At 41.3% G+C, this 22,289-nt stretch overlaps 1 protein-coding gene across 1 annotated transcript in view; it reads left to right on the top strand.

Annotated features, from left to right (window-relative positions):
- Window positions 1-20,876, top strand: part of ESR2 (estrogen receptor 2) — a 79,892-nt gene extending 59,016 nt beyond the window's left edge. Inside the window, exons 8-9 of the mRNA XM_030214779.1 lie at window positions 18,898-19,078; window positions 20,307-20,876. Of these exons, the coding sequence (XP_030070639.1) occupies window positions 18,898-19,078; window positions 20,307-20,490 (365 nt within the window). The 3' untranslated portion in view covers window positions 20,491-20,876. The remainder of the gene's footprint in view (window positions 1-18,897; window positions 19,079-20,306) is intronic.
- The last annotated feature ends 1,413 nt before the right edge of the window (window positions 20,877-22,289 follow it).

Below are 22,289 nucleotides of genomic sequence, written 5' to 3'. Positions count from 1 at the left end.
AAACACTCCAAAATACCACTATAAGAATACTCTGTCCTGCTCGTCGTCTAGATCACACAACTCCATTACTTAAATGTCACCACTGGTTACCTGTAGAGCATCGGATCACATAAAAAATAGCAGTACTCACCTTTAAGGCTTTCAGAATAGGTGTCCCTGACTATCTCTCTAGGCTCACCATTCCCTACATGCCTTCTAAATGACCACCGTCTAGTTCTTCCAGACTCGCTCACCTAGAATCCAACAGGCATTGCACTTTTCCTTTCCCCCCATGTGTGGAACAATCTTTCTCTTTCTCTCTGCAGTGGAACTCTCTCTTATAAATTTCAATCAAACCTGAAGACCTGGCTCTTTAAACAAGCCTTTGGAGGGACAGATTGTCAAGAAGTGCCAGCCTGAGTTTACAGAGTTTCCAGTTTTTACAATGTTGTGTTTTCTACCCTGTTTTCCCTATGTTGTCCCTTCTCATCACTTTTTGTGCTTTCTTCTCCTGGAATGAATGTCGCTCTTTCCTATCATTAATTGGAGTTCCTTTTCATTTCCTATTTTATGTTTTTTGTATTAACTGTACACCGCCGTGTCCTGCCTCGGCAGCTAGAGCAGTCTAGTAAGGTCCAATAAACTATAAACTAACTTTGGGCGTGAGCACTCATGTCTTCCAAAAACTGGTGCAAATGCTCACGTTCAACTGATGAGAGTTAGGCATGCAAATGCAGGTATTCTGTGATATCTTGCCTAATTTCTGGGAATGTTCCTCACCTGCCCATGCCCCCCCCATGGCCATGCCCCCTTTTGAATTATGCACTATGAAATTTAGGCATGCGTGTTATAGAATAGGCTGTAGGGCTGATCCACATATAACTCTTATCAATAATTGGAGTTAACAAGCACTTAATTGGCAGTATTTAATTCCTAACTGATTAATTAGTTTACATGCAAATCTGAGATCTGCATCAAAATTTGGCCGACCTGTACAGAATATGGGCATATATCTCCCCAACAATAACTTTCTTGAGGGATCCAGAAAACCATGAGAGGTATCCTGATAGCAGACAGAAGGCTAACAAGAAATTTTGTTTAAAAAGGTAGCCTTCTTGGCTAACGCTCTAGCCTTAAGAGATGAAAAACATTTTACACTGCATCTAGGTAATCAGAAATATCTGGGAATATAGATTTTTATTATAAAACATCAACTTTTCTGGAATATAAAAATTAGCACCCAGACTTTATCCACTTCAGAGGAAAATTAGCGTAGAGTGGATAGAAATGGTATCTGGGAATCTGCAAGAAACTTAGACAGATGAAAAGAATGAACCACTTCTATCTGATCTATACCACCATCAGCCTCAGATTCCACCAACCATCATCCAGTAATACAGTACAGATTGGATGCATGTATTTTCTTTGGATTGGTGATCTATAACACCTCAGAAAAATAACTTTTGTCATTGGAAATTTAAGAAAATACAGGTTTTTACTCCTAAAAACATTCTATGAATTCTCCAACTTTGAATCTGCTTTGAACTTGAGATTCCAAAATTCCACTTTAGAATTCAGTATGCATTTAATTTGTTTATCTTTTATACCAGAGATTCTCATAAAGAGTCAGTCCCTGGTCCACCTCCTGAAATTTGGCAGCAGAACTCACAACAACTGCACATAAATGAGAAACCATATTTTTATCAGATTCTCAGTCCAGATATTCTTTCCAAATGTCTGCCAAAGTAATTTCCAATGTAGAGACAGATGGATCTGGAAATAGCTCCAAAGAAAATGACATCACTAGAGCCTTAGCAACAGGAATAAGTCCTGGTGATACAGTAGGCGGACATAAATCAGTTGCATCCACTTGAATTGGGGTAGAGCTCCCAAAGAGTTCTCCCCATGAAGATTCAAAGTTCCAGGTGGAGGGGGGCAGAGGACTTCCACAAAAGCTGAGGGAAATCCCAAACCTCCACCTGTAAAACCAGCACCAGAGACCATGACAACATGTTTACCAATTATGGGAGTTCAAGTCCTCTGCTGATGCATACCACTGCAAGAAATTAAGATAATAACAGTACTCAAAATGTGATGAATTATGCCTGAACACCTGAAAATTAAATAAAGTCCTTAGGCTTCTCTGGTGCTCCAAAGAGCCATGCCCCTTTGAAGTCCCTTCAAACATAATCCTATGGCTATGCACCTGTAGCCACATGCCACAGTCCAGGTATGCTTTTAATGGCTTGAGGAAGTTAAGAGCACTGATGTTACTAAGGCACGAACCTCCTCTGCACCCGAACTTCCCCACACTGGGACAGTACTTCCACAACTTCTTCTCTACCCATATAACCATTTGTTTAGAATGGGGCATGTACATTCTTCCAAGGACATACTAAACTAAAGATAGTGTATTAGCACTAGCAGGCCGGCAAATGATCCTTAGGAAGGGCAAGCAAGTTTGTGATGTTGGGACTGTGAAAACCTAGATAATAATAAAATACATACATCTCTGCTATCTGCCTTGGAGGCAAGATGCATGCATTTCGTACTAACAAGACACACTTACTTCATGTTGCAGATATGTGAAAGCTTCCTTATACCACTATTAAGATCTGAAACTTTAATAGCTTCCACTCAGAACTAATCTAGCTTATTTTCTGGGACATGCAGTTGTGTCCATGGTCTGTGAGCAGATCTGTAAATAAAAAGAAAACCCTCCTCAGTCAGAGTTTTCATGTCGACCTCAAAACATATCCGCCATATTTTTGTGTTGATGGGACACTAAGCAGAAAACTTACTGGGGGTGAGGCACTTGGCTACACATGCATAGACGGAGGCATATTTTCAAAGCACTTTGGGAGGCTAAGTTCCATAGGTTTCTATGGAACTTTGGGAGGCTAAGTGCTTTGAAAATGAGCCTGCTGGTGATCTCAAAAGCTTGTATTTCCTTCAGAAAGTAGGCTAAGCAAATTTTCTTGATATATTTATCATTTTAACATAGAAGACAAGCTCTACAAATGTGGAAATAACTAATAAGAATAGACTCACAAAGAGGAGGAGAGGGGTTTTTTTTAACTAGATTGTAACCATGCCTGATGTAATTCTGCTGCAACCCAGAGCTCTGAATCCTGTGCTTGTGGAACAGTTCCATGAGACTTAATACTTTTTCAATGTCCCTAGAATGTACAGAAGATAGTTATTTGGGAAGGCATTTCCTGAGGGTTAAGAGGAGCATGTGCTTTCTGAATTGGAATGCATCCTGCTGATTGCATTGATGAGTGTAAAACTTTGAGGGCCCTGTTTACTAAGGTGCGTTAGCATTTTTAGCGCGTGCACAAAGGTAGTGCAAGCTAACTTTGTAGGCACCCATAGGAATATTGTGGGCACAAACGCATCTCTAGCGCAGCTTAGTAAACGGGACCCTTAGTATGTTGTACCCTACAAGGGTTAGTCATAGTTCCCATTCTCTTCAATATATTTGTTTACATCACTTGCCACTCTGTGTGTCCTCAGCCTACACATTGAATCAATTAGGTCATAGCCCCCAGGAAAACTGAAGAAAGAGGTTAATGTTGCTGCTTCCCCATCACAACTTTTAAGTCAGTAATCCTGCTAGGTTTAATCTCTCCAGTCATCACAACAAGGGGTAAAAGCAACGAAGCAGAAGGAAAAAAGATAATTTTATCAGCCCACAAGAATGTCAGTTTTTGGGGTTCATATAAAATCTGATGGGACTTATTTTCAAAAGAGAAAAGCATCTCAAAAATGGCATAAAATCCAAATCGTGATTTTCAAATTTGAGATATTTTCTCTGCAGTGCACTTAACTGGCTAAGCACTAATATTCAGCATGAGATAGCTGGTTATCGCCACTGAATATTAGCGCTTAGCATATAGCAGCTAACCAGCTATATTGCGTGATATAACCGGCTAGCCATGAACATTCAGAGAATCAGTGGCTACGGCCACCCAAATAGCAGGCCTACCTTTGGCTGCTATTATATTGACTTGGCCTGGCACTGAATATTCGGGCTCAGCACCAATTGCGGGATTTAGTCGACCTGTCTCCCAGGGGCTGAATACCAGCCGATGTGAAAGTTATAGAATACTGTCAGTTGTGTGCATAAGCATTAAACTGTGTGCGCACATTTATAGAATTAGAGGGAATATGTATGTTAATGACTGAGAATTTATTTTCAAAGATGCTCTCCATTGAGACAGAACATTTTGGAATATTGCACCATGCAATGGTCATTATGCATTTTAGGTCTGATAGGTTGAAGTGTTCTCCACTGTGGAAGATGCCCTGGGGATTGGAGAGGATGGAAGGTTTTATCAGTTTAAGCACTGTTGATTATGTCTAGCATCAGGGCCGGGCTTAGGCAGGCGCTCAAAGGGGCCCCGCGGTACGCCTCAACTCCACAATCTCCCGTCCCGCTCCGGGTGCTCTCTGACATCCGTCGAGTTGGCTCCGAGTCTCAGACCCTCCCAGCCAGTAAAGTAGTGAGTGAGTGTGTGAGCCAGACTTCTGCAGCGCTCCCCTCCAGCGCCACAATGCACACCTGGACCTGGTCTCCTGGCTGGCCACATCACCTCACCTGACCGCTGACCCCTGGCCGTGAATGGTCACAGTAGTTGCTCCTCGTCCTCCTGATGCCTGCCTGGCCCGCCCACCGTGATCTGGTCTGCTGTGAGTGCGTCTCTCCTCTCCTCTGCTTCCACTAGTGTGATGTGGCCCACGGCCCACCCACACCCGCAACACAATGTAACATCCTTCCTCAAGGGCGGGCCACACGGCAAAGAGTTCCAGCCTGAGTTAAGACGGACCAGAGGAGAGTAAAGAGTTGCTTGGTTGGTGATAATGTATGTTTTTTACTCAGTGAGTGCTGGTTTTTTAATGTTTATTATCATTACACTTGTTCATTTACCCTTCCCCCCCTTTCCCTCATTCTCTTTTCCCTCATTTCCCTCTTCCCCTTTTCCCTTACTTTCCTCCTTCCCCCTCCACCCCTTTCCTCTCTCCACCATTCCCAGTCCCACCATTTTATGTGCATAACCTCGTAACTCAGTAGGCAAGGCGGCAGGAAAGAGAAGAGGACAGGGGAGAGAATCACTGGACGTGGATGGGAGGGCAGGGCAGAGGAGAATCGCTGGAGGCTGGACATGGATGGGATGGGAGGGCAGGGCAAGGCAGAGGAGAATCGCTGTTCATAGAATAATCTTATCAATGGGGTGGAGCTAGGGTGGGGCGGGGCTAGGATGGGGCCACGCCAAATTGGTCTGCACAGGGCCCCGCATTTGCTAAGACCGGCCCTGTCTAGCTTGCAGTTCCCATTTTTTTAAATGATAGAGATTCCAGGGCTGTTTAGAGAGATAGCAAAAGCAGTGGTGGGAGGGGAAAATATTGTATACTATGTACAAACTAAGAAATTGAAAAATATATTGCTTCCAGTTTGTTACTGTTATCCCTATAGCCATTCCCCTTTTTGCTTGTCTCTGTTCCTTGCCAAGGGTAAGAATCTGCTGGTTCAGTTACAAAATAATTAAAAAAAAATCAATGTTTACTATATCTCAGTGGATTTAGTGTTTCTTGATGAATTAGCTCATTTGAATTTGAAGTAAGGAAATAATGCTGGAACTTGACTAGCCAGATTGGTCAAGGTTATAGAGGGACCATAATTTATCCCAATCATACAAGATGGAAATGGAAAGAGATTACTCAACAATAAGTTCATGAACAGAGTATTCTGAGAATTTTATCATAAATTATATTCATCAAAACAAAGTTATGAGGGAATTTAAAGGGACTTCTTTGACAGTTTAAAGTTCCATAGACTTTCGAGGGAGGGCTTAGGCCAGGGGTTCCCAAATCTGTCCTGGAGGAATCCCAGCCAGTCAGGTTTTCAGGATATCCACAATTAATATACGTGAGAGAGATCTGCATGCCAAGGAGGCAGTGTAGGCAAATAGATCCACGGTGGATATCCTGAAAACCTCACTGGTTAGAGTTCCCCCAGGACAGGTTTGGGAATCATTTTAGGCAAATTAAATGCCCTGAAGACAAATGAGGAAATAACACATCAAACGCATGGCTAACAACAAGACCCCAGGTCCAGATAGGCTTCCGATGGAATTCTAGAAGGTGTTAGGACATGATGTTACTGCTATGTTGGAAGTGGTCTTTGAGAAGGCTATCCAAATGGAGATTCTTCTCTTTTCATCAAACATATTGTTATTTATTTAGATTTGCTCACACCTTTTCAGTAGTAGCTCAAGCTGAGTATGTCTCAATCCCTGGAGGGCTCACAATCTAATTTTGTACCTGAGGCAACAGAGGGTTAAGTGATTAACCCAAGATCACAAGGCGCAGCAGTGGGATCTGAACCAGCCACCTCTGGATGTCAAGACTTGTGCTCTAACCACTAGGCTACTCCTCCACTCTAAGCATGCTATTAATAAAGGAATAAAGAATCTAATCACTCAGGGTCACAAACTATAATATTGTTATTACTTTTAAAAAAATCCAGTTTGTTAAATATGTGCCAAACGCTTAATCCACGAGGTTCCTGACAATTTAATATTTTAATAATTGAAATCTCAAATCTACCATTAGGGAAAATAGAAAGCTATTAATAATCCGCTATCATTGGTTTCTGAGACGGGGGGGGAAAAAGAATCGGTGGAAAACACTCCCCAATGTAGAAAAACAACTGATTCCAAAAAATCCTCCACCCCTATAAACAACAGGAAACCCCCCAAAATGGATAAATCCAGGCACTCAGTGAAAGAGTTCTTTCCAAGGCACAATCCTCCCACAGAAGTTGTTTGACAGATCCAGGCTGTCTAAAAAAAAAGCCCAGACCCATCAAACACCAATGCGATCTAGAGGTCCAGAGAATCTCCAGCCTTCCCAACACTCTCTCCCTAGACAGAGGCTCTGGTGGTCAAATGCCCCCCTGAACCCCTGCAAGAGACCTGACCCTGACCCTACCCCCCTCAGGGACCACAACCCCCCCACCCCCATATATGGTAGTGAAGCCCTGCCCAGCGCATCCCAGTATGCACTGGGCAGGGTGCCGCCATTTTGGAAGTCGTGCTGGAAGGAGGATCGAGTGCTACTCCCTCCTCCATCATCTAAAGCTACTGGGGGGTTTGGGACCTCTAGACCTTGAGGTGTGGGATGCTAGACCTCCAGCCCTCTTCTGTCAGTGGGTGGAGGGGGGTCGGGGCTTGGGGGGGGGGGGTTGGGGTCAAGGTTGGGCCTCTTGCAGGGGGATTGGGTCTTTTGCCAGGGGGGCTGCAGCTCTTCTTTTGGGTGATGAGGGGCTTGCTAGCATGCAGATGCATGATGGATGGGGCTCCTCATTCCTCCCCAATGCTTTGTAAACCCTAACGCCAGCTCTCAGCTGGCGTAAGGTTTATAGTTGTAGCTGCATGCTAGTTTGGCACGCCGCACGCCGAGCATTGGGGAGGAATGCTAATCTCCTTGTTTAGCATGCATTTGCATGCTATTAATGTTCCAGAGCCAGTGAGTGCGTTGTTACATGTATTCACTAGCTCTGATCCTGGGATGTAGGCAAACGCAGGCGCTAGTCTGGCGCTAATGGCCTCTAGCACTTGTGTTTGATTTTGATCATCTGGGCCTTAGTCAGGATTATGCAAATTGCAAACGTAAAATCCACAGCACACAGTAACATGAGGTACAATTTTTTTTTTTTAATGATTCTGGTAATTTTCATCTCTCTCCACGTTTGCAGAGTGACACTGGATAGTAGATCATTATAAAGTTCCAGCTGCCTACTTTCCACTTCAGTTGACCCGTTTGGCCTGCTTCATTCATTATCATAGCGTGCCTATTCACCTATGCCATTATTTTGGTGCCTCCAGGAACCTCTAGTGTGCCACTTTCTATTTTTAAGTCTTGTCATGCTTCTTCCTGTTCTTTTAGTTATTTTTTGGCATCTTCCACACTCTGTCTTGAATATGCCATACCACTCTGCACATTGTGCACATCTTTCAATTCTTGTGCTCTCACTGCAGTATTCTTGTTTAATTCTCTTTTAAAAATAAGCTGCCACCCTTGGTAATCACCCAGCCAACCTCAAGGTTAAACCAGCCCCGATTGTGTATAAGCAATATATTGCTTCTGAATCTTCATTGCCGTTATCTTGAGCCCACAGTCTTATAACAGAAGATGTAGTGAGGGAAGAAGCAGAGAACTAAAACAGGTGTTCCCCAGGTCATTCTAACCTCTGGAGTACACAGAGCAGGAGCAACGCTGATGCTGACATGAAATTATGTTTTTGATGCTTAGAAAATACTTTCTTCTTCACATTTCTTAATGCCGGAGATTTAAACAAATAGCAAACGTGCCAGTAACAAAGAAGTTCTCAAAATAGTAGACTTAGATTGACAGTTATTCTGGGTGATAATTGTAGACTGATGCTGTAGAGATTAGTGGAACAGGAATTTATTTTAATGCAAATTGGGAGCACATAGAAATACCAAAGAGGTGAACTAGTGACTGGACAAATAGAGATATTCGATCTCTTTAGTACAACCTACTGTACAGTGGTTTTGCTGTAAAACAACTCACAATTATCTTTTGGTTCTGATTGTTACACTAAAAGCATTAAAACCACTTGAGATCATTTTGAAATTATGCTGTACACTGACAGTAGATGTACTTTTAGTGTCTCTGCAGACGAATATGATAAGAAAAACCTTGCTGTAGACATTGTAGCACGTAATAAAGTACTCAGTAGTTCTCAACTCAGGCAGATAGAAAACAGTGTTCAGATATTCTGAAGTAGTTTCCAAAAGTCTATCTAGGCTTATATTTCCAGCTAGGTAGTGTCACCGAGATTCAAACATCCTTAAGTGGGTGTCTACTCTACCTGACAAGCATTGCTCAGGTCAAGCAGTAGCTTCCTGTCAGATGAAGTGGAGGAAGAAAGGCTAAAGCGGCTAGGACTCTTCAGCTTGGAGAGGAGGTGTCTGAGGGGAGATGTGATAGAGGTCTCTAAAGTGCAGAGTGGAGTGGAATGGCTAGACTTGAATTGCTTGTTTACTGTTTCCAAAAATACCAGGATTAGGAGGCACGCAATGAAGCTACTAAGCAATACATTTAAAACAAACCAGATAAAATATTTCTTTACTCAACGTGTAATGTTCTTGATTTTTTTTTTTTGCCAGAGAATGTGGTAAAAGTAGTTAGCTTAGCAGGGTTTTAGAAAGGTTAGGATAATTTCCTAAAAGAAAAGTCCATAACCCTTTATTAAGATGGACTTGAGAAAATCCACTGCTTATTTCTAGGATAAGCAGCATAAAATCTGTTTTATTATTTTAGGATCTTGCCAGGTACTTGTGACTTGGATTTGCCACTGTTATTAAAAACAGGATACTGGGCTTGATGGACCTTTGGTCTGTCCCAGTATGGCAATTCTTATGTTCTTAGCAGTAGCCTAATGGTTGGTGCAGTGGCCTGAGAACCAGGAGAACTGGGTTCAATTCTCATTACAGCTCCTTGTGATTCTGGGCAAGTTACTTAATACTTCATTGCCCCAGGTACAAACTAAGTATCTCTATATAGTATATAAACTGCTTTGATTGCAACCACAGAAAGGTGGTATATTAAATCCCATTCCCTTCTGTTCCATTAAAAATGCAAAGGCCTGTGGTTGCTTTTGGACCACCATAAAATGCAAGGGTAGCAGAAGACCTTTTTGGTTGGTAGGGTCAAACAAGCCAGTGTCTGACTCCTATCCCCAAGCTCTCTAGGGCCATGGGTCAACCAAACTTTTGCCCAATACAGCATCAGCAATTATTGTCCCACCCCATTTCACTATCTGTGATAAAATGCCGTCGCTGCTGGCCTGCTTTTGAGCCTTTAAGAAGGTGGGACTGATGGGATTCTGCAGCTTTGAATGGGGCACTGGATAGGGAAGAAGGCAACTGTTTCACAGATGGGTATGTTTCGAGGAGGGTCTCTTTCCCACCACTGATGCTGTATTTTTAGAAGGGAACCGATATCACTTCCACTCTTGCTCCTATGCCTGGAATCAAAGGAGCAGCTGTAGTATAATATCTCTGTATCTCTCCTGGGCCATATAACACACATTTTTACATCACACCTGCATAAGATTTTATATACTGCACCTTATTTTACTTGTGTATCTAATTGAATTTGTATTGGTATAATATTAAAATGTGCTGTGATCAGTGTGAACAATTTACAAATTTAGGGGGTAGTTGTATAAAATCTATACTGCAAGTATTTATTTATTTGTTGCATTTGTATCCCACATTTTCCCACCTATTTGCAGGCTCAATGTGGCTTACAATACATCATGAATGGTGGAAGTATGTTAGAAAATAGACATTTAGTGTAACAGAAGAATCTTGGGTAACATGATAATGAAAAAGCATGATAGTAATATAACAAGCAGATATTATAAAACAATTCTGAATATATGTGGAGGAGTGCTGTATGTTCACATTTGTTGATCTTTGTGGTTTGCCTTATTAAAGAGATGGGTCTTCAGTAGTTTGCGGAAGTTGGTTAGTTCGTAAATCGTTTTTAAGTTGCACGGCAATGCATACCATTGTATAAAGGGGGTAATGTATACATGCATAGGTCATGACATGTAAAAGTCTGTGCCTACAAAAGGGTCATGTGCTGGGCAGGATGCATACTAGGCAAGTACTACATATTACTAGGGCTGCAAGTTAATTGCAGTTAATTCTGCATTTAATATTAATTGTGATTAATTTTTTAAATCACATTACAGTATCTCCTGTCTCCTCTAAACATCTCTTCTGCACTCTTCCACTCCCAGCCCCTGTCCTTGGTGTAATTCGGCATCTCCCCCCCCCCCACCCCCATGATTGCAACCGTTCTAATTGTGTTACCTTCTTATTTGTACATCCAATGTCCGAGAGGTATCACCACTTTCTTTGTAGAGTAGAATATCAAACATCATACAGAAGAGTTCACTGAGTTCTTATTATCAATCATCTGTCTCATTTCTGGTCCCAACACTGGCCGTGTTTCCTAGTTCACTTCTTCAGGAGACCTTAATCAACCTCAAATTCATGTTAGGCACACCACGAAAAGCTCCAGCTTCCGGTACGTTAACATCGCTTCCTGATAAAAGGATGATACCAATGAGAAGATAGGCATAAAGGAAGATGACACAGTGATCATAGGAACAGGAAGGAGGCAAGAGTTTGGCTGAAGTTAGTATTGACTGGCTCTTGTTAAGGATCTTAGTGAACCTATTTTTATAGACTTGCAGGTCAGCCCTAATGCCTGGCATGTCCTCCCAAATCAGCACATTTGGTTTCGGACTGGTGGAGATGGAGCAAGGTCAGAACCTAACCATGGAAAGCCTTCCATCTCTTGCCACCTTGGATGTCCTCATCAACTAACTGAGCATCAAGAGCCAGATCTAGCTACTCCTGTAGCTGAAGCTGCTGCTCCTTCACTGCCTGCCTCACAACACCATGGTCTTTATAGGCAGGTCCCAAGCACACCCCTTAGAATGGTCTGCATTTTAGCTCAACTTATAGTCAAATCATGATTAAATCCTAAACTCCAATATGAGAGAAAGATAGGCCCATTGAATAAAAAACTCAGAAATGTTATATTTTTATTATTTATTCCACAAAAGATTCAACTGTAAGTACTTGTGTGAAAAAGTACATAAGTCCTTCATTCAGTAACAGCTGGTATATCCTTGAGTAGCCATAACATTGACTAAGCATTTCCTGTAACTGTTCATCAGTCCTTTACATCATCCTTGAAATATTTCATTGTCTCCTTCTATACAGCACTGTTTCAACTCTTTGACATTTGAGGGCTTCCTTGCATGAACAGCTTGCTTGAGGTTCTACGAGCAAAAGAAATTTCAGAGTACCTACAAAAAAAAGTGGATGATGCTTATCTGTCTGGACAGGGTTACAAGACCATTTCTACACTTTAGAGTGCCATCCATTCACTGTCAGACAGATAGTCTACAAGTGAATACAGTTAAAAGCTATAGAGAGAGTGTCAAGATCATCCCAAGAACACATGGTAAAAACATGTGGCGGGGCATAATCGAAAGGGATGCCCTAGTTTTGTTGAGGACATCCTCGCAAAACATCCCGATGGAGGGGCGGGGAAACCCGTATTATCGAAACAAGATAGGCGTCCATCTTTTGTTTCGATAATATGGTCGGGGACACCAAAATCTTGACATTTAGGTCGTCCCTAGAGATGGTTGGCTCTAGACTTGGTCATTTCTGATTTTTGGCAATAATGGAAACTAAGGACGCCCATCTCAGAAATGACCAAATGCAAGCCCTTTGGTCATGGGAGGAACCAGCATTCGTAGTGCACTGGTCCCCCTGGCATGCCAGGACACCAACCGGGCACCCTAGGTGGCACTGCAGTGGACTTACTTCACCCACTAAAACTGCTCCAGGTACCTGCATACTGCTGTCATGGACCTGAGTATGACATCTGAGGCTGGAAAAAAATATTTTTAAATATGTTTTTTGAGGGTGGGAGGGGGTTAGTGACCACTGGGGGAGTAAGGGGAGGTCATCCCCGATTCTCTCTGGTGGTCATCTGGTCATTTTGGCCATCTTTTTGTGCCTTGGTCGTAAGAAACATATGACCAGGTAAAGTCGTCCAAGTGCACGTCAGGGACACCCTTTTTTTTTTCCATTATATGTTGAGGACGTCCATGTGTTAGGCAAGCCCAAGTCCCGCCTTTGCTATGCCTCTGATACGCCCCCTTGAACTTTGGCCGTCCTTGTGACGGAAAGCAGTTGGGGACGTCCAAAATCAGCTTTCGATTATACCGATTTGGACGACCCTGTGAGAAAGACGCCCATCTTCTGATTTGTGTCAAAAGATGGGCGTCCTTCTCTTTTGAAAATGAGCCCAAAAGTCTAACATTGAGAGATTTGCAGTCCCATGTCAGGTTCACTAAACAGCAGCTGGATAACCCACAAGACTTTTCTTTTTGGCAAAAAAAGCACTGCCTATTAGTTATTGTCACTGAAAATTTTGAATCATAATTTCTGAACAGATAAGTCAAAAATGGAGAACATTTAAGTAAGAGCCTCAGCATAACACTCAAGCACAGTGGTGGAGGTATCATGGTGTGTGGCTGCTATGCTGCGTTGGTACCAGGATGGTTTGCCCTCATTAATGGAACCATGAAGTTTGCTTTATATCTGAAGATTATATAAGAGAATGTAGCGTCACCCATGCATGTGCTGATAGTAAGTCAATGAAGGATCATGCAGCAAGACAACAACCCTAATCACTCAGGTAAAATCTACAGAATGGCCAAAGAAGATATTTCAGATGTTGGATTGGCCAAGTCAAAAGTGCTATCAAAACCTTGTTGAAATGTTGTGGCAAGACTTTTGAAGCAAGCTGTTCATGCAAGAAAGCTGTCAAATATTACAGAGTTGGTACAGTTCTACTTGGAAGAATGGGCTGAAGTTCCTCAAGGGTGTAACATAACAAAGTTATCAAAAGTCAAAGGAGACATTTAGTGGAAGTTGGTGCTGCTCAAGAAGGTGCCACTTCTTACTGAATGAATGATTTGCATACTTTTTCATACAAGGATACTTATTTTTAAATCTTACTGTTAAATAATTAAGGTATATGCTTTGTTCTTGGGTTGTTTATTCAGTGGTGTTATCTTTCTCTCTTATTAAGGTTTAGATTAGGATCTGATCATATTTTAAATATAAATTGTGCAAATTTCAGACCATCCTAAGGGGTTCTTAAATTTTTCTCAGCATTGTATCCCCTTCCAAATATGCAGAGCTGATTGTCTGAGGTCACCAACATCTGGAATCGAGAGGAAGTCTACTGAGCATTCTTATTCTGAGATATTTTTGCCTTCATGCTTTTTGTTTACAAAAACACTTACCCAAGTTTCAGTCACAGCACTGATGCAATTAAATGTGCAAAAACAACGGACTGTTCTAGTGAGTTAACAAACTTTTTCTCAGTATGGTATATTACACATTCAAGAGTGGGGATGATCTAAAAGTCTGCCATGAAAATGGTTTATGCAGGACCTCTATTTTAAACTGGATAACCTGTTTACTCAAATTTTAGAAAACTTTATGGACAATTCTTTGAAAAGAATTAAAAAGAAAAAGAATTTCAGCAGTGTTAAATGTCCCGTGCACATTTATTTATTAGATAGTGGGATATGCCTCAGCTTAATATTGCCAGGGATCAATATTCAAATGATATATTGGGTTAACTTGGGGAGTTAATAAATCATCCTACTTGAAATTCCCAGGCTTCATCAGTTAAATTCTAATTGGACAACTTGTCCAGTTAAATATTAACAATATCTGATTAACTTTTAGTTATGACTCCAACATTCCATTCCTCCCTCATTTACTTAACCAGTTAAATGTTAATGTCCTCTGGTTAATTTTAAGCTGTTAAGTCTGGGTAAAAAAAAAAATACATTTCCTAAAGTTAATTGGATAAAGAGGGTAATGGTAAATGGAGTTCATTCTGAGGATAGGGAGCAGTTACCCGTGATGTGCTGCAGGGATTGGGACTTGGTCCCATTCTTTTTAACATTTTTGTAAGTGATATTGTGAAAGGGCTATTGAAAAAGGTCTACCTCTTTGCAGATGATGCCAAAATCTGTAAGAGGGTAAATACCTTGGATTGTGTGGTACAATGAGTAGAATGTTCTAGAATTTGGCAGCTGAGATTTAATGCTATAAAATATAGAATTGTGTATTTGGACTGCAAAAACCTAAAGGAGAGGTACACAGAGGGGGTGAAGTACTTATATGCTTAAAAGGAGAGTGGGACCTGGAGTGACGATATCTGATTATCTTAAGGTGGTCAAACAGGTGGAAAAGGTGACGGCAAAAGCCAGAAGGTGCTTAGAGGAATGAATGGCCAGCAGGAATAAGGAGGTGAGAGGGCCTCTGTATAAATCTCTGGTGATACCTCATCTGAAGATGGCACCTTCAAAAGGACATCCTACAGCACAAGAGGTCAAATAGACACGAAAATATTCTGGCAAATGATGTACAGTAACGACTGGACAACACAAACGGACTCCATACACTACCTCACAGACTGGGATAAAAGATGCAAAAAAATACTAGATGAAATAGCACCCTTATAAACAAGAACCTTGCACAAACGTAACGCGATACCATGGTTCAACGAAGAACTGAAAAAACTCAAAACACAATACAGGAAACTTGAACGAGCATGGAATAAAACAAAAGATGATCTTACACACAGTGCTTGGAAACAAGCATTAAGAAAATACAAATACGCAATAAGATGGACCAAAAGATCATATTATAAAACCAAAATAGGGACATATTCCAAAGACACGAAAAAAAATTTTCAACTCGTGAATAAACTCCTAGATACCAACATGGTCACTACAACGAACACACACATCCCACCTGCAGACAAACTCGTCAAATATTTTAATGAAAAAAATCATAAACCTACGCAACACGCTACCACAAGGCAATACTGACATTGAAAACTTCCTCAGTGAGCTGGACCCAACCCCTGGTGAATACCTGGCCGACAGAACGTGGTCAAATTTTGCCCCCCTGACCACCGAAACAGTTACCCAAGCTATCAGGAAGTTCTCCAGCTCTCACTGTAAACTAGATACCTGTCCCAGCTACCTACTGAAATCTACCCCGGAACACTTCATAACAGACCTCACAACCCACCTAAACCACATGCTACAACAAGGTCGCTTCCCCAAGGAAAATAGCAACATTCTACTCACCCCAATACCAAAAGACACCAAGAAAAAAACAGACGACATCACCAACTACTGACCAGTAGCATTCATCCCACTGGCAGTTAAACTGATGGAAAGCATGGTAACCAAACAACTCACAGACTACATAAATAAATTCACAATATTACATGAATCATAATAAGGATTTCGCCCCCTCCATAGCACTGAAACAGTATTACTAACTCTCCTAGCCATATTCAAACAAGAAATAGCAATAGGCAAAAGCATCCTCCTCCTTCAATTCGACATGTCGAGCATGTTTGACATGGTAAACCACAATATATTAATAAGTCTACTAGATAAGTTCGGGATCAGTGGAAACATACTCAGCTGGATCAAAGGTTTCCTAACCACAAGATCATATCAAGTAAGGTCAAACTCTATATCATCACCGTGGAAAGCAAACTGTGGAGTACCACAAGGATCACCGCTATCACTGACCCTCATCAACCTAATGATGATCCCACTAGCTAAGTTCCTAGCCAGTCAAGGCCTCAACCCTTTCATCTACGCAGACGATGTAATAATTTACATCCCTTTCAAAACCAAACTGCAAGAAATTGCCAACAAAATCGAGCTAAGCCTGAATATCATGGATTCATGGGCTAATGCATTCCAACTGAAACTCAATAAAGAAAAAACACACTGCCTTGTTCTCTCGTCCCAACACAGCACGGACTACCCCACAAACATCGACACCCTAGGTCACACCCTCTCCATCTCAGCCTGAAAATCCTTGGCATCATAATAGACCGCAACCTAACACTGGAGAGCCAAGTAAAATCCACCACAAAGAAGATGTTCCACTCAATGTGGAAGCTCAAACGGGTGAAACAATGCTTTCCGAGGGATACCTTTCATAACCTGATACAATCAATGGTAATTAGCCAACTAGACTACTGCAATGGAATCTACACAGGATGCAAAAAACAAACCTTAAAGAAACTTCAAACCACTCAAAACACAGCAGCTAGACTCGTATTTGGAAAAATGCAATTCAAAAGTGCAAAACCCCTCTGAGAAAAACTACACTGGCTCCCAATCAAAGAATGCATTGCCTTTAAAATCTGCACCATGGTTCATAAAATTCTCTATAGTGAAGCTCCAGGATACATGATAGACTTAATTGACCTACCAGCCAAAAACGCCTCCAAATCAACACAATCATACCTATACCTACACTACCCAAGCTGCAAAGGTCTTAAATACAAATCTACTTATGCATCTAGCTTTTCCTACATAAGCACACAACTGTGGAACGCTCTAGCAAAAGCAGTGAAGACGAACTACAACCACCTAAACTTCCAGAACATGCTAAAAACCACCCTGTTCAAAAAGGCATATCATCCCAAACCAACATAAAAGACTAACCTCAGCTACACAAGAAAACCAAAGCACGTATGATCACAACACTACTCTTCCGCATTATGACTATTCTGTGGCTTTGCCATATAAACTTCATTTTACAACAACAGTACAATGTATTTGTTCACACCAGAAAGAGTAAATTCTGGTACTATGTAAGCCACATTGAGCCTGCAAAAAGGGGGGGGGGGGGGGGGGGGGGAGGAAATGTGGGATACAAATGTAACAAATAAATAAATATAATCAGGATAGAGTTAGTCCAGAGGGCAGTTGCTAAAATGGTCCATGATCTTCATCATAAAGCATAGGGGACAGCCTTACTTTCAAGGAAAGGTGGGAGAGGGGGGGATATGGTAGAGACATTTAAATAACTCTATGGTATAAATGCACAGGATCCAGGCCTCTTTCACAACAGCCTATGACCCTACATTCAAGAGCTTCCTTTGTTGAAATGGAATAGACTCAGGAATCATCTAAGGAAATTATTCCATGCATCCACTTCCCTTTCCATAATGAAATGTCTCCCATTTGAGGTGGTAGATGAGAACTGTATCTGAATTCATGAAGGCTTGGGACAAGCACAGAGGATTTATGATGGAGAGGAAAGGATAGTAGAGTTTAGTAGTTGGTATGGATTACCAGACTGGATAGGCCACATGGTCTTTATCTGCCGCCATGTTCTATGTTTCTATTTTCAACAAAGAAAACAACTAATTATCTTTAACCAGACTTCCAGTGGCTCAATACTGACATCTAGCTGTCTGTTTATCAAATACATAAGACACAACAGGAAAGGATTGAAAGCTTTCTTTTTCCCAAAACCCTGACATATGACTCTACCTGTATTTATCCCAAAGACCCCCTTCAATGCCAGTTGCGGTAACGTCTAATGACTATTATAAAATGCTGCTCACCGTCTAATGTTTACTCTGAAGCAGTAAGTGTCATAGCCCACTGTAAACTGATGTTCAATATATAATGTTTAATATATTGTAAACTGCACTGAACCCGAAAAGGGGATATTAGCGGTATATAAGAATAAACTTGACTTGACCCCGATACCAGATAGTTGCATGCACTTCATTCCCTTTTAAAGCCACTAGTTGCTCAGTGTTTTGACGCATACACTGGAAAATTACATGATTACGTGGAGAGAGTTTTTTTCATCTGTGATGAGATTGTTGGACAGTCTTTTCTAGCGTAACATGTACAGCAACAAACCAAATTCCTCTATAAAAGCTTTTAATATGCTGCAATATTCTAATTTATTTGGGGCCCTGTTTACTAAGGTGCACTAGCGTTTTTAGGGCATGCACAAAATTAGCGCATGCTGTGTAGGCACCCATAGGAATATTGTGTGTACCTACATGGTTAGCACGCACTAAAAACGCTAATACACCTGTAGCGTGGCTTAGTAAACAGGGCCCATAGTTTTTTTGTTTCCACTCAGATTGTTATTATTGAAAGAAGCAAAGAGCTTTTTTCAGTTAATCAGTACCTAATATAGGGGGTCATTTACTAATGTCAGTGTGGGCTAATGGCATTAGTGCATGAATAAAATAGGCCCTCTGGCAAATGGCACATGCTAACCATTAATAAATGGTGATAATGGTTATATCTGGATTTTTGTATTACGTTACTTATGCTACCTGTTTCTCTAGCCTTTTTTTCCAGAACTTACTTGTATGTCCTTGTTTGCTTGGTATTTCATTTTCCGTTTTTTTACTTAGATATGTTTCCTCTTACCATGGGATCAGATGATCCAGACAGCAGTGTGAAGTTACGTCATTTGCTTAATGCGATAACGGATGCTTTGGTATGGGTGATTGCGAAGAGTGGACTCCCCTATCGGCAACAGTCAAATCGCCTAGCTAACCTCCTGATGCTGCTTTCACATGTCAGACATGCAAGGTAAAGTGAATTATGATTTTGATAATCTGCCATTAATTATCTTCCTTCAGTTTTGTTATGACCGTTTTACCCCTCTTCTCCCTGCACTGCATTGGCTCCCTGCTAACTTTAGCATTCAATTCAAGCTATTTCTTTGGACCTACAAGTGCAATCTCTTATCTCCCCCAAGGCTCTGTTCATGGCCTCAGTTCCTTAGGCAAGTTAATCCTTCCTGTGTCCTTCTCAACCATTTAATACTCCAGTTTCTATATAGAGCATTTGGACAAACTATAAATGGTCATAAATGCAGTGTTTCCTATTATATTGGTTTTAGATGTCATTTAGGAACTTGGATTTTCTAGAAATAACTAATATAAAGTTTTTAAATGATTCAGTGTGATTTAGATATCATTAGAATTTCTTCAATAATTATTGTTAATATTATATAATGTAACATCCCCTTCTAGAGTATTCCCTGGATTTGGTGGGGGAGGGGGGGCGCTTACCTGACAGATACCTCCTAGGCCAACTCTGTTGTCGCTGTGGTGCCTCCACCCATGGAGAAAGTGTATTAAAGGGTGGATTCCATTTCCTTTCCCTCAGGAACTGCTATAAAATCTCAGTTGTGGGAGTCTGTCAAAGAGAATAGAACTTATTGATAAGGGAAAGCAGTGAGAGATTTGTGAGAACTTCTCCTCCTTCAAAGTTGCCAGTTCCGCGGTATTTCCACAGAATTGGGCAAGTTCCCACGATCCCGCATGGGATTTTTTGAAAGTCGCGGGTTGTGGATTATTGAGCGTTTTTAAAAACTGCTGTGGCCGTGGGTTGGGTGGTTTTCGCTCGCTTTGCTCACCCTCCTATTGGCTCAATTGAACCAATAGAAGGGTGGGGAGGCAGGATCCAACCCTTTTTTTAAATGCCTGCTTGCGCAGGGCCATGCAGAAGACAAATTTATACATCTACTGACAGTCTGCTCTAGTCTCACAAACATGATATCATCAAGAACTGACAGAAGAATCACACAGATCAAAATGCCAGTTTGATTAATACACAACTATATTCTATCAAAACCCAATTTATATGTAGGTTACATATAAAAGCGTAAGATTGTTTTTAATTTGAATGTTTTTATTTTTTGTAGTAAGAAATTGTATCTGACTATTTTAGTTCATCTTTGAATTATATCTAGTTAAGCAGAATATAAGTGTATAAATTAAATTAAAAATAAATTCATTTCTATTTTCCACAGCAACAAAGGTATGGAGCACCTTCTCAGCATGAGGTGTAAAAACGTTGTTCCAGTTTATGATTTGCTGCTGGAAATGCTAAATGCTCATACCCTTCGAGATCACAGGAAGCCCTCGATCACTGCTTCTGAATTCAACCCACCAGAACAAACAGAGAGCAAGGGGGGCTGCTCTGCAGCTCAGTGATGTCAGAAGCAGGGAGGGAAGACAAGTGAAGAAATCTTGGGTTTAATTAAGAACGACAGGCTTTCATAACCAGCTTCAGAAATGCACTGAAGACTTTTTTTTTTTAAGGCACTTTTTTTTCGGTCTGTGTCCAGTTGCTCCAAGGGGTACTTAATTCAACATGTTGGACTTTCAAGAAACAAAGGGTGATTAGAAAGCTCAACTGTGAAAACTAACCTATCCCTGAACCTTCTAGATATAAAACCCTTGGGAATCTTTGGCAGAACAGTCATGACATTGAGATCACCACTGGTTATCATTTTTTTTTTTTGCATTGCAGCTCAGATCCGTGTAAGCTATTGACAATTGTTATGGTTCTAGTAGAGGTTAAGGCTTGCTGTGGCAAAAATGCCAACGTTTTTGTTTGGGTGTTGGCTCCCTTACTAGAATGCATCAATTTATCATGGGAGAAAAGCTCCCATGAAGTTGGAGTGCCGTTGATTTCACAGCCTTTTACTATTCTGGTTTAAAGTACTGCATAGTAGTGATGTGACTGTATGTGCCATGTGATCATCTACAGCGGATGGCAATATTCACTTGAGAGTGCTGCTGTTAATGAGGGAGCAGTTTTCAAACCTGCAAGAACTTATAACCTGTGGACTTTATACCAATTTTCCAAGGGAAAGTGTGCATGCACTTTCACTTTGAAACGTGCCATGTGTACAAAATACTTAAGGACATTTGCAGCTGTTCATTCCACAGTTACTTTTTTCATGGACATGTGTAGATTTGAAGGTGAACTCTTCACACACAGTTTCCCTACACAGACAAGTGTGACCAGGGCTGATGCAAGGGTACTGGGTACCCCTAGGCAAACTTTCAGCTTTTTGCCTGCCTCAGTTAAAATCTCAGGGAGGAGGCAGTTGATAATTAATCTCGACAATCATGATCACCCAGTACAGGGCCGATGCAATCACTGTGCAAACAATGCACTTGTATGAGTGGCAAAGCTAGGGAGGACAACAGTAGGCTGGCTGCTAGAATCTAAGGACCACTGTCGCTTGACTTCTTCTTTTCCTTTGCATCACTTCTCCCAATATCTCTCGCCTCCTGAGTCAGGAGGAGCAAATAGAAACAATGGTGAACCAGAGTAGAAGACCTGGTAGGTGACTGCTGGGATCTTAAAGGGAACCTTGTAGTCCAAAAGAGAGCCAGTGGTCAGATTGGAAGAGTGGGGAGACATGATCATAATTCTTTTATCGTATAGAAAAGTATTCTGCTGCTTGTACAAATTACAGCTTTTAGACTTCTCAACTGTGTAACTTGTAGCCCATGATACAGAGAGTTGCAAAAATCCAGATGGGAGATAATAAGGGCAAGGAGGAGTATCCAGAGAGAGGAGGGTTCAAGAAGAGAACAGACAGAGTATATGTGTCTTAGTGTGAAGTAACATCTAGTGATCTCATTAGAGATTTGAGCGTGGAATGTGAGTGACCCGAAGTAACTTTACAGAATCTCTAAGAGGGAATTGTGTTCTACATATCCCGGGTTCAGAGGTTATCATGGATAAAGGATGTGAAGGTGTTATATTCTCTCTTGCTCCCCCCTTGCACAAGAAAGAGATACCACTGATTTCTTGCTGGACTAGTATCACAGTATGAAGAAGTTAACAAACATTGGTGATCTAGGTAGTTGTGGAATTCAGATATCTTGGGGGGGGGGGGGGGGTGTTAATTGATCACCAGCTTTCTTTTAAGTTACAGGTCTCAAATACTGTTAAGCAATGTTTCTGGGCGTTATTTCAGTTTTGCTCTGTGTGC

Source organism: Microcaecilia unicolor, chromosome 9, assembly GCF_901765095.1.
Source record: "Microcaecilia unicolor chromosome 9, aMicUni1.1, whole genome shotgun sequence".
Taxonomy (NCBI): domain Eukaryota; kingdom Metazoa; phylum Chordata; class Amphibia; order Gymnophiona; family Siphonopidae; genus Microcaecilia; species Microcaecilia unicolor.
This window is presented reverse-complemented; position numbering and strand designations above follow the sequence as displayed.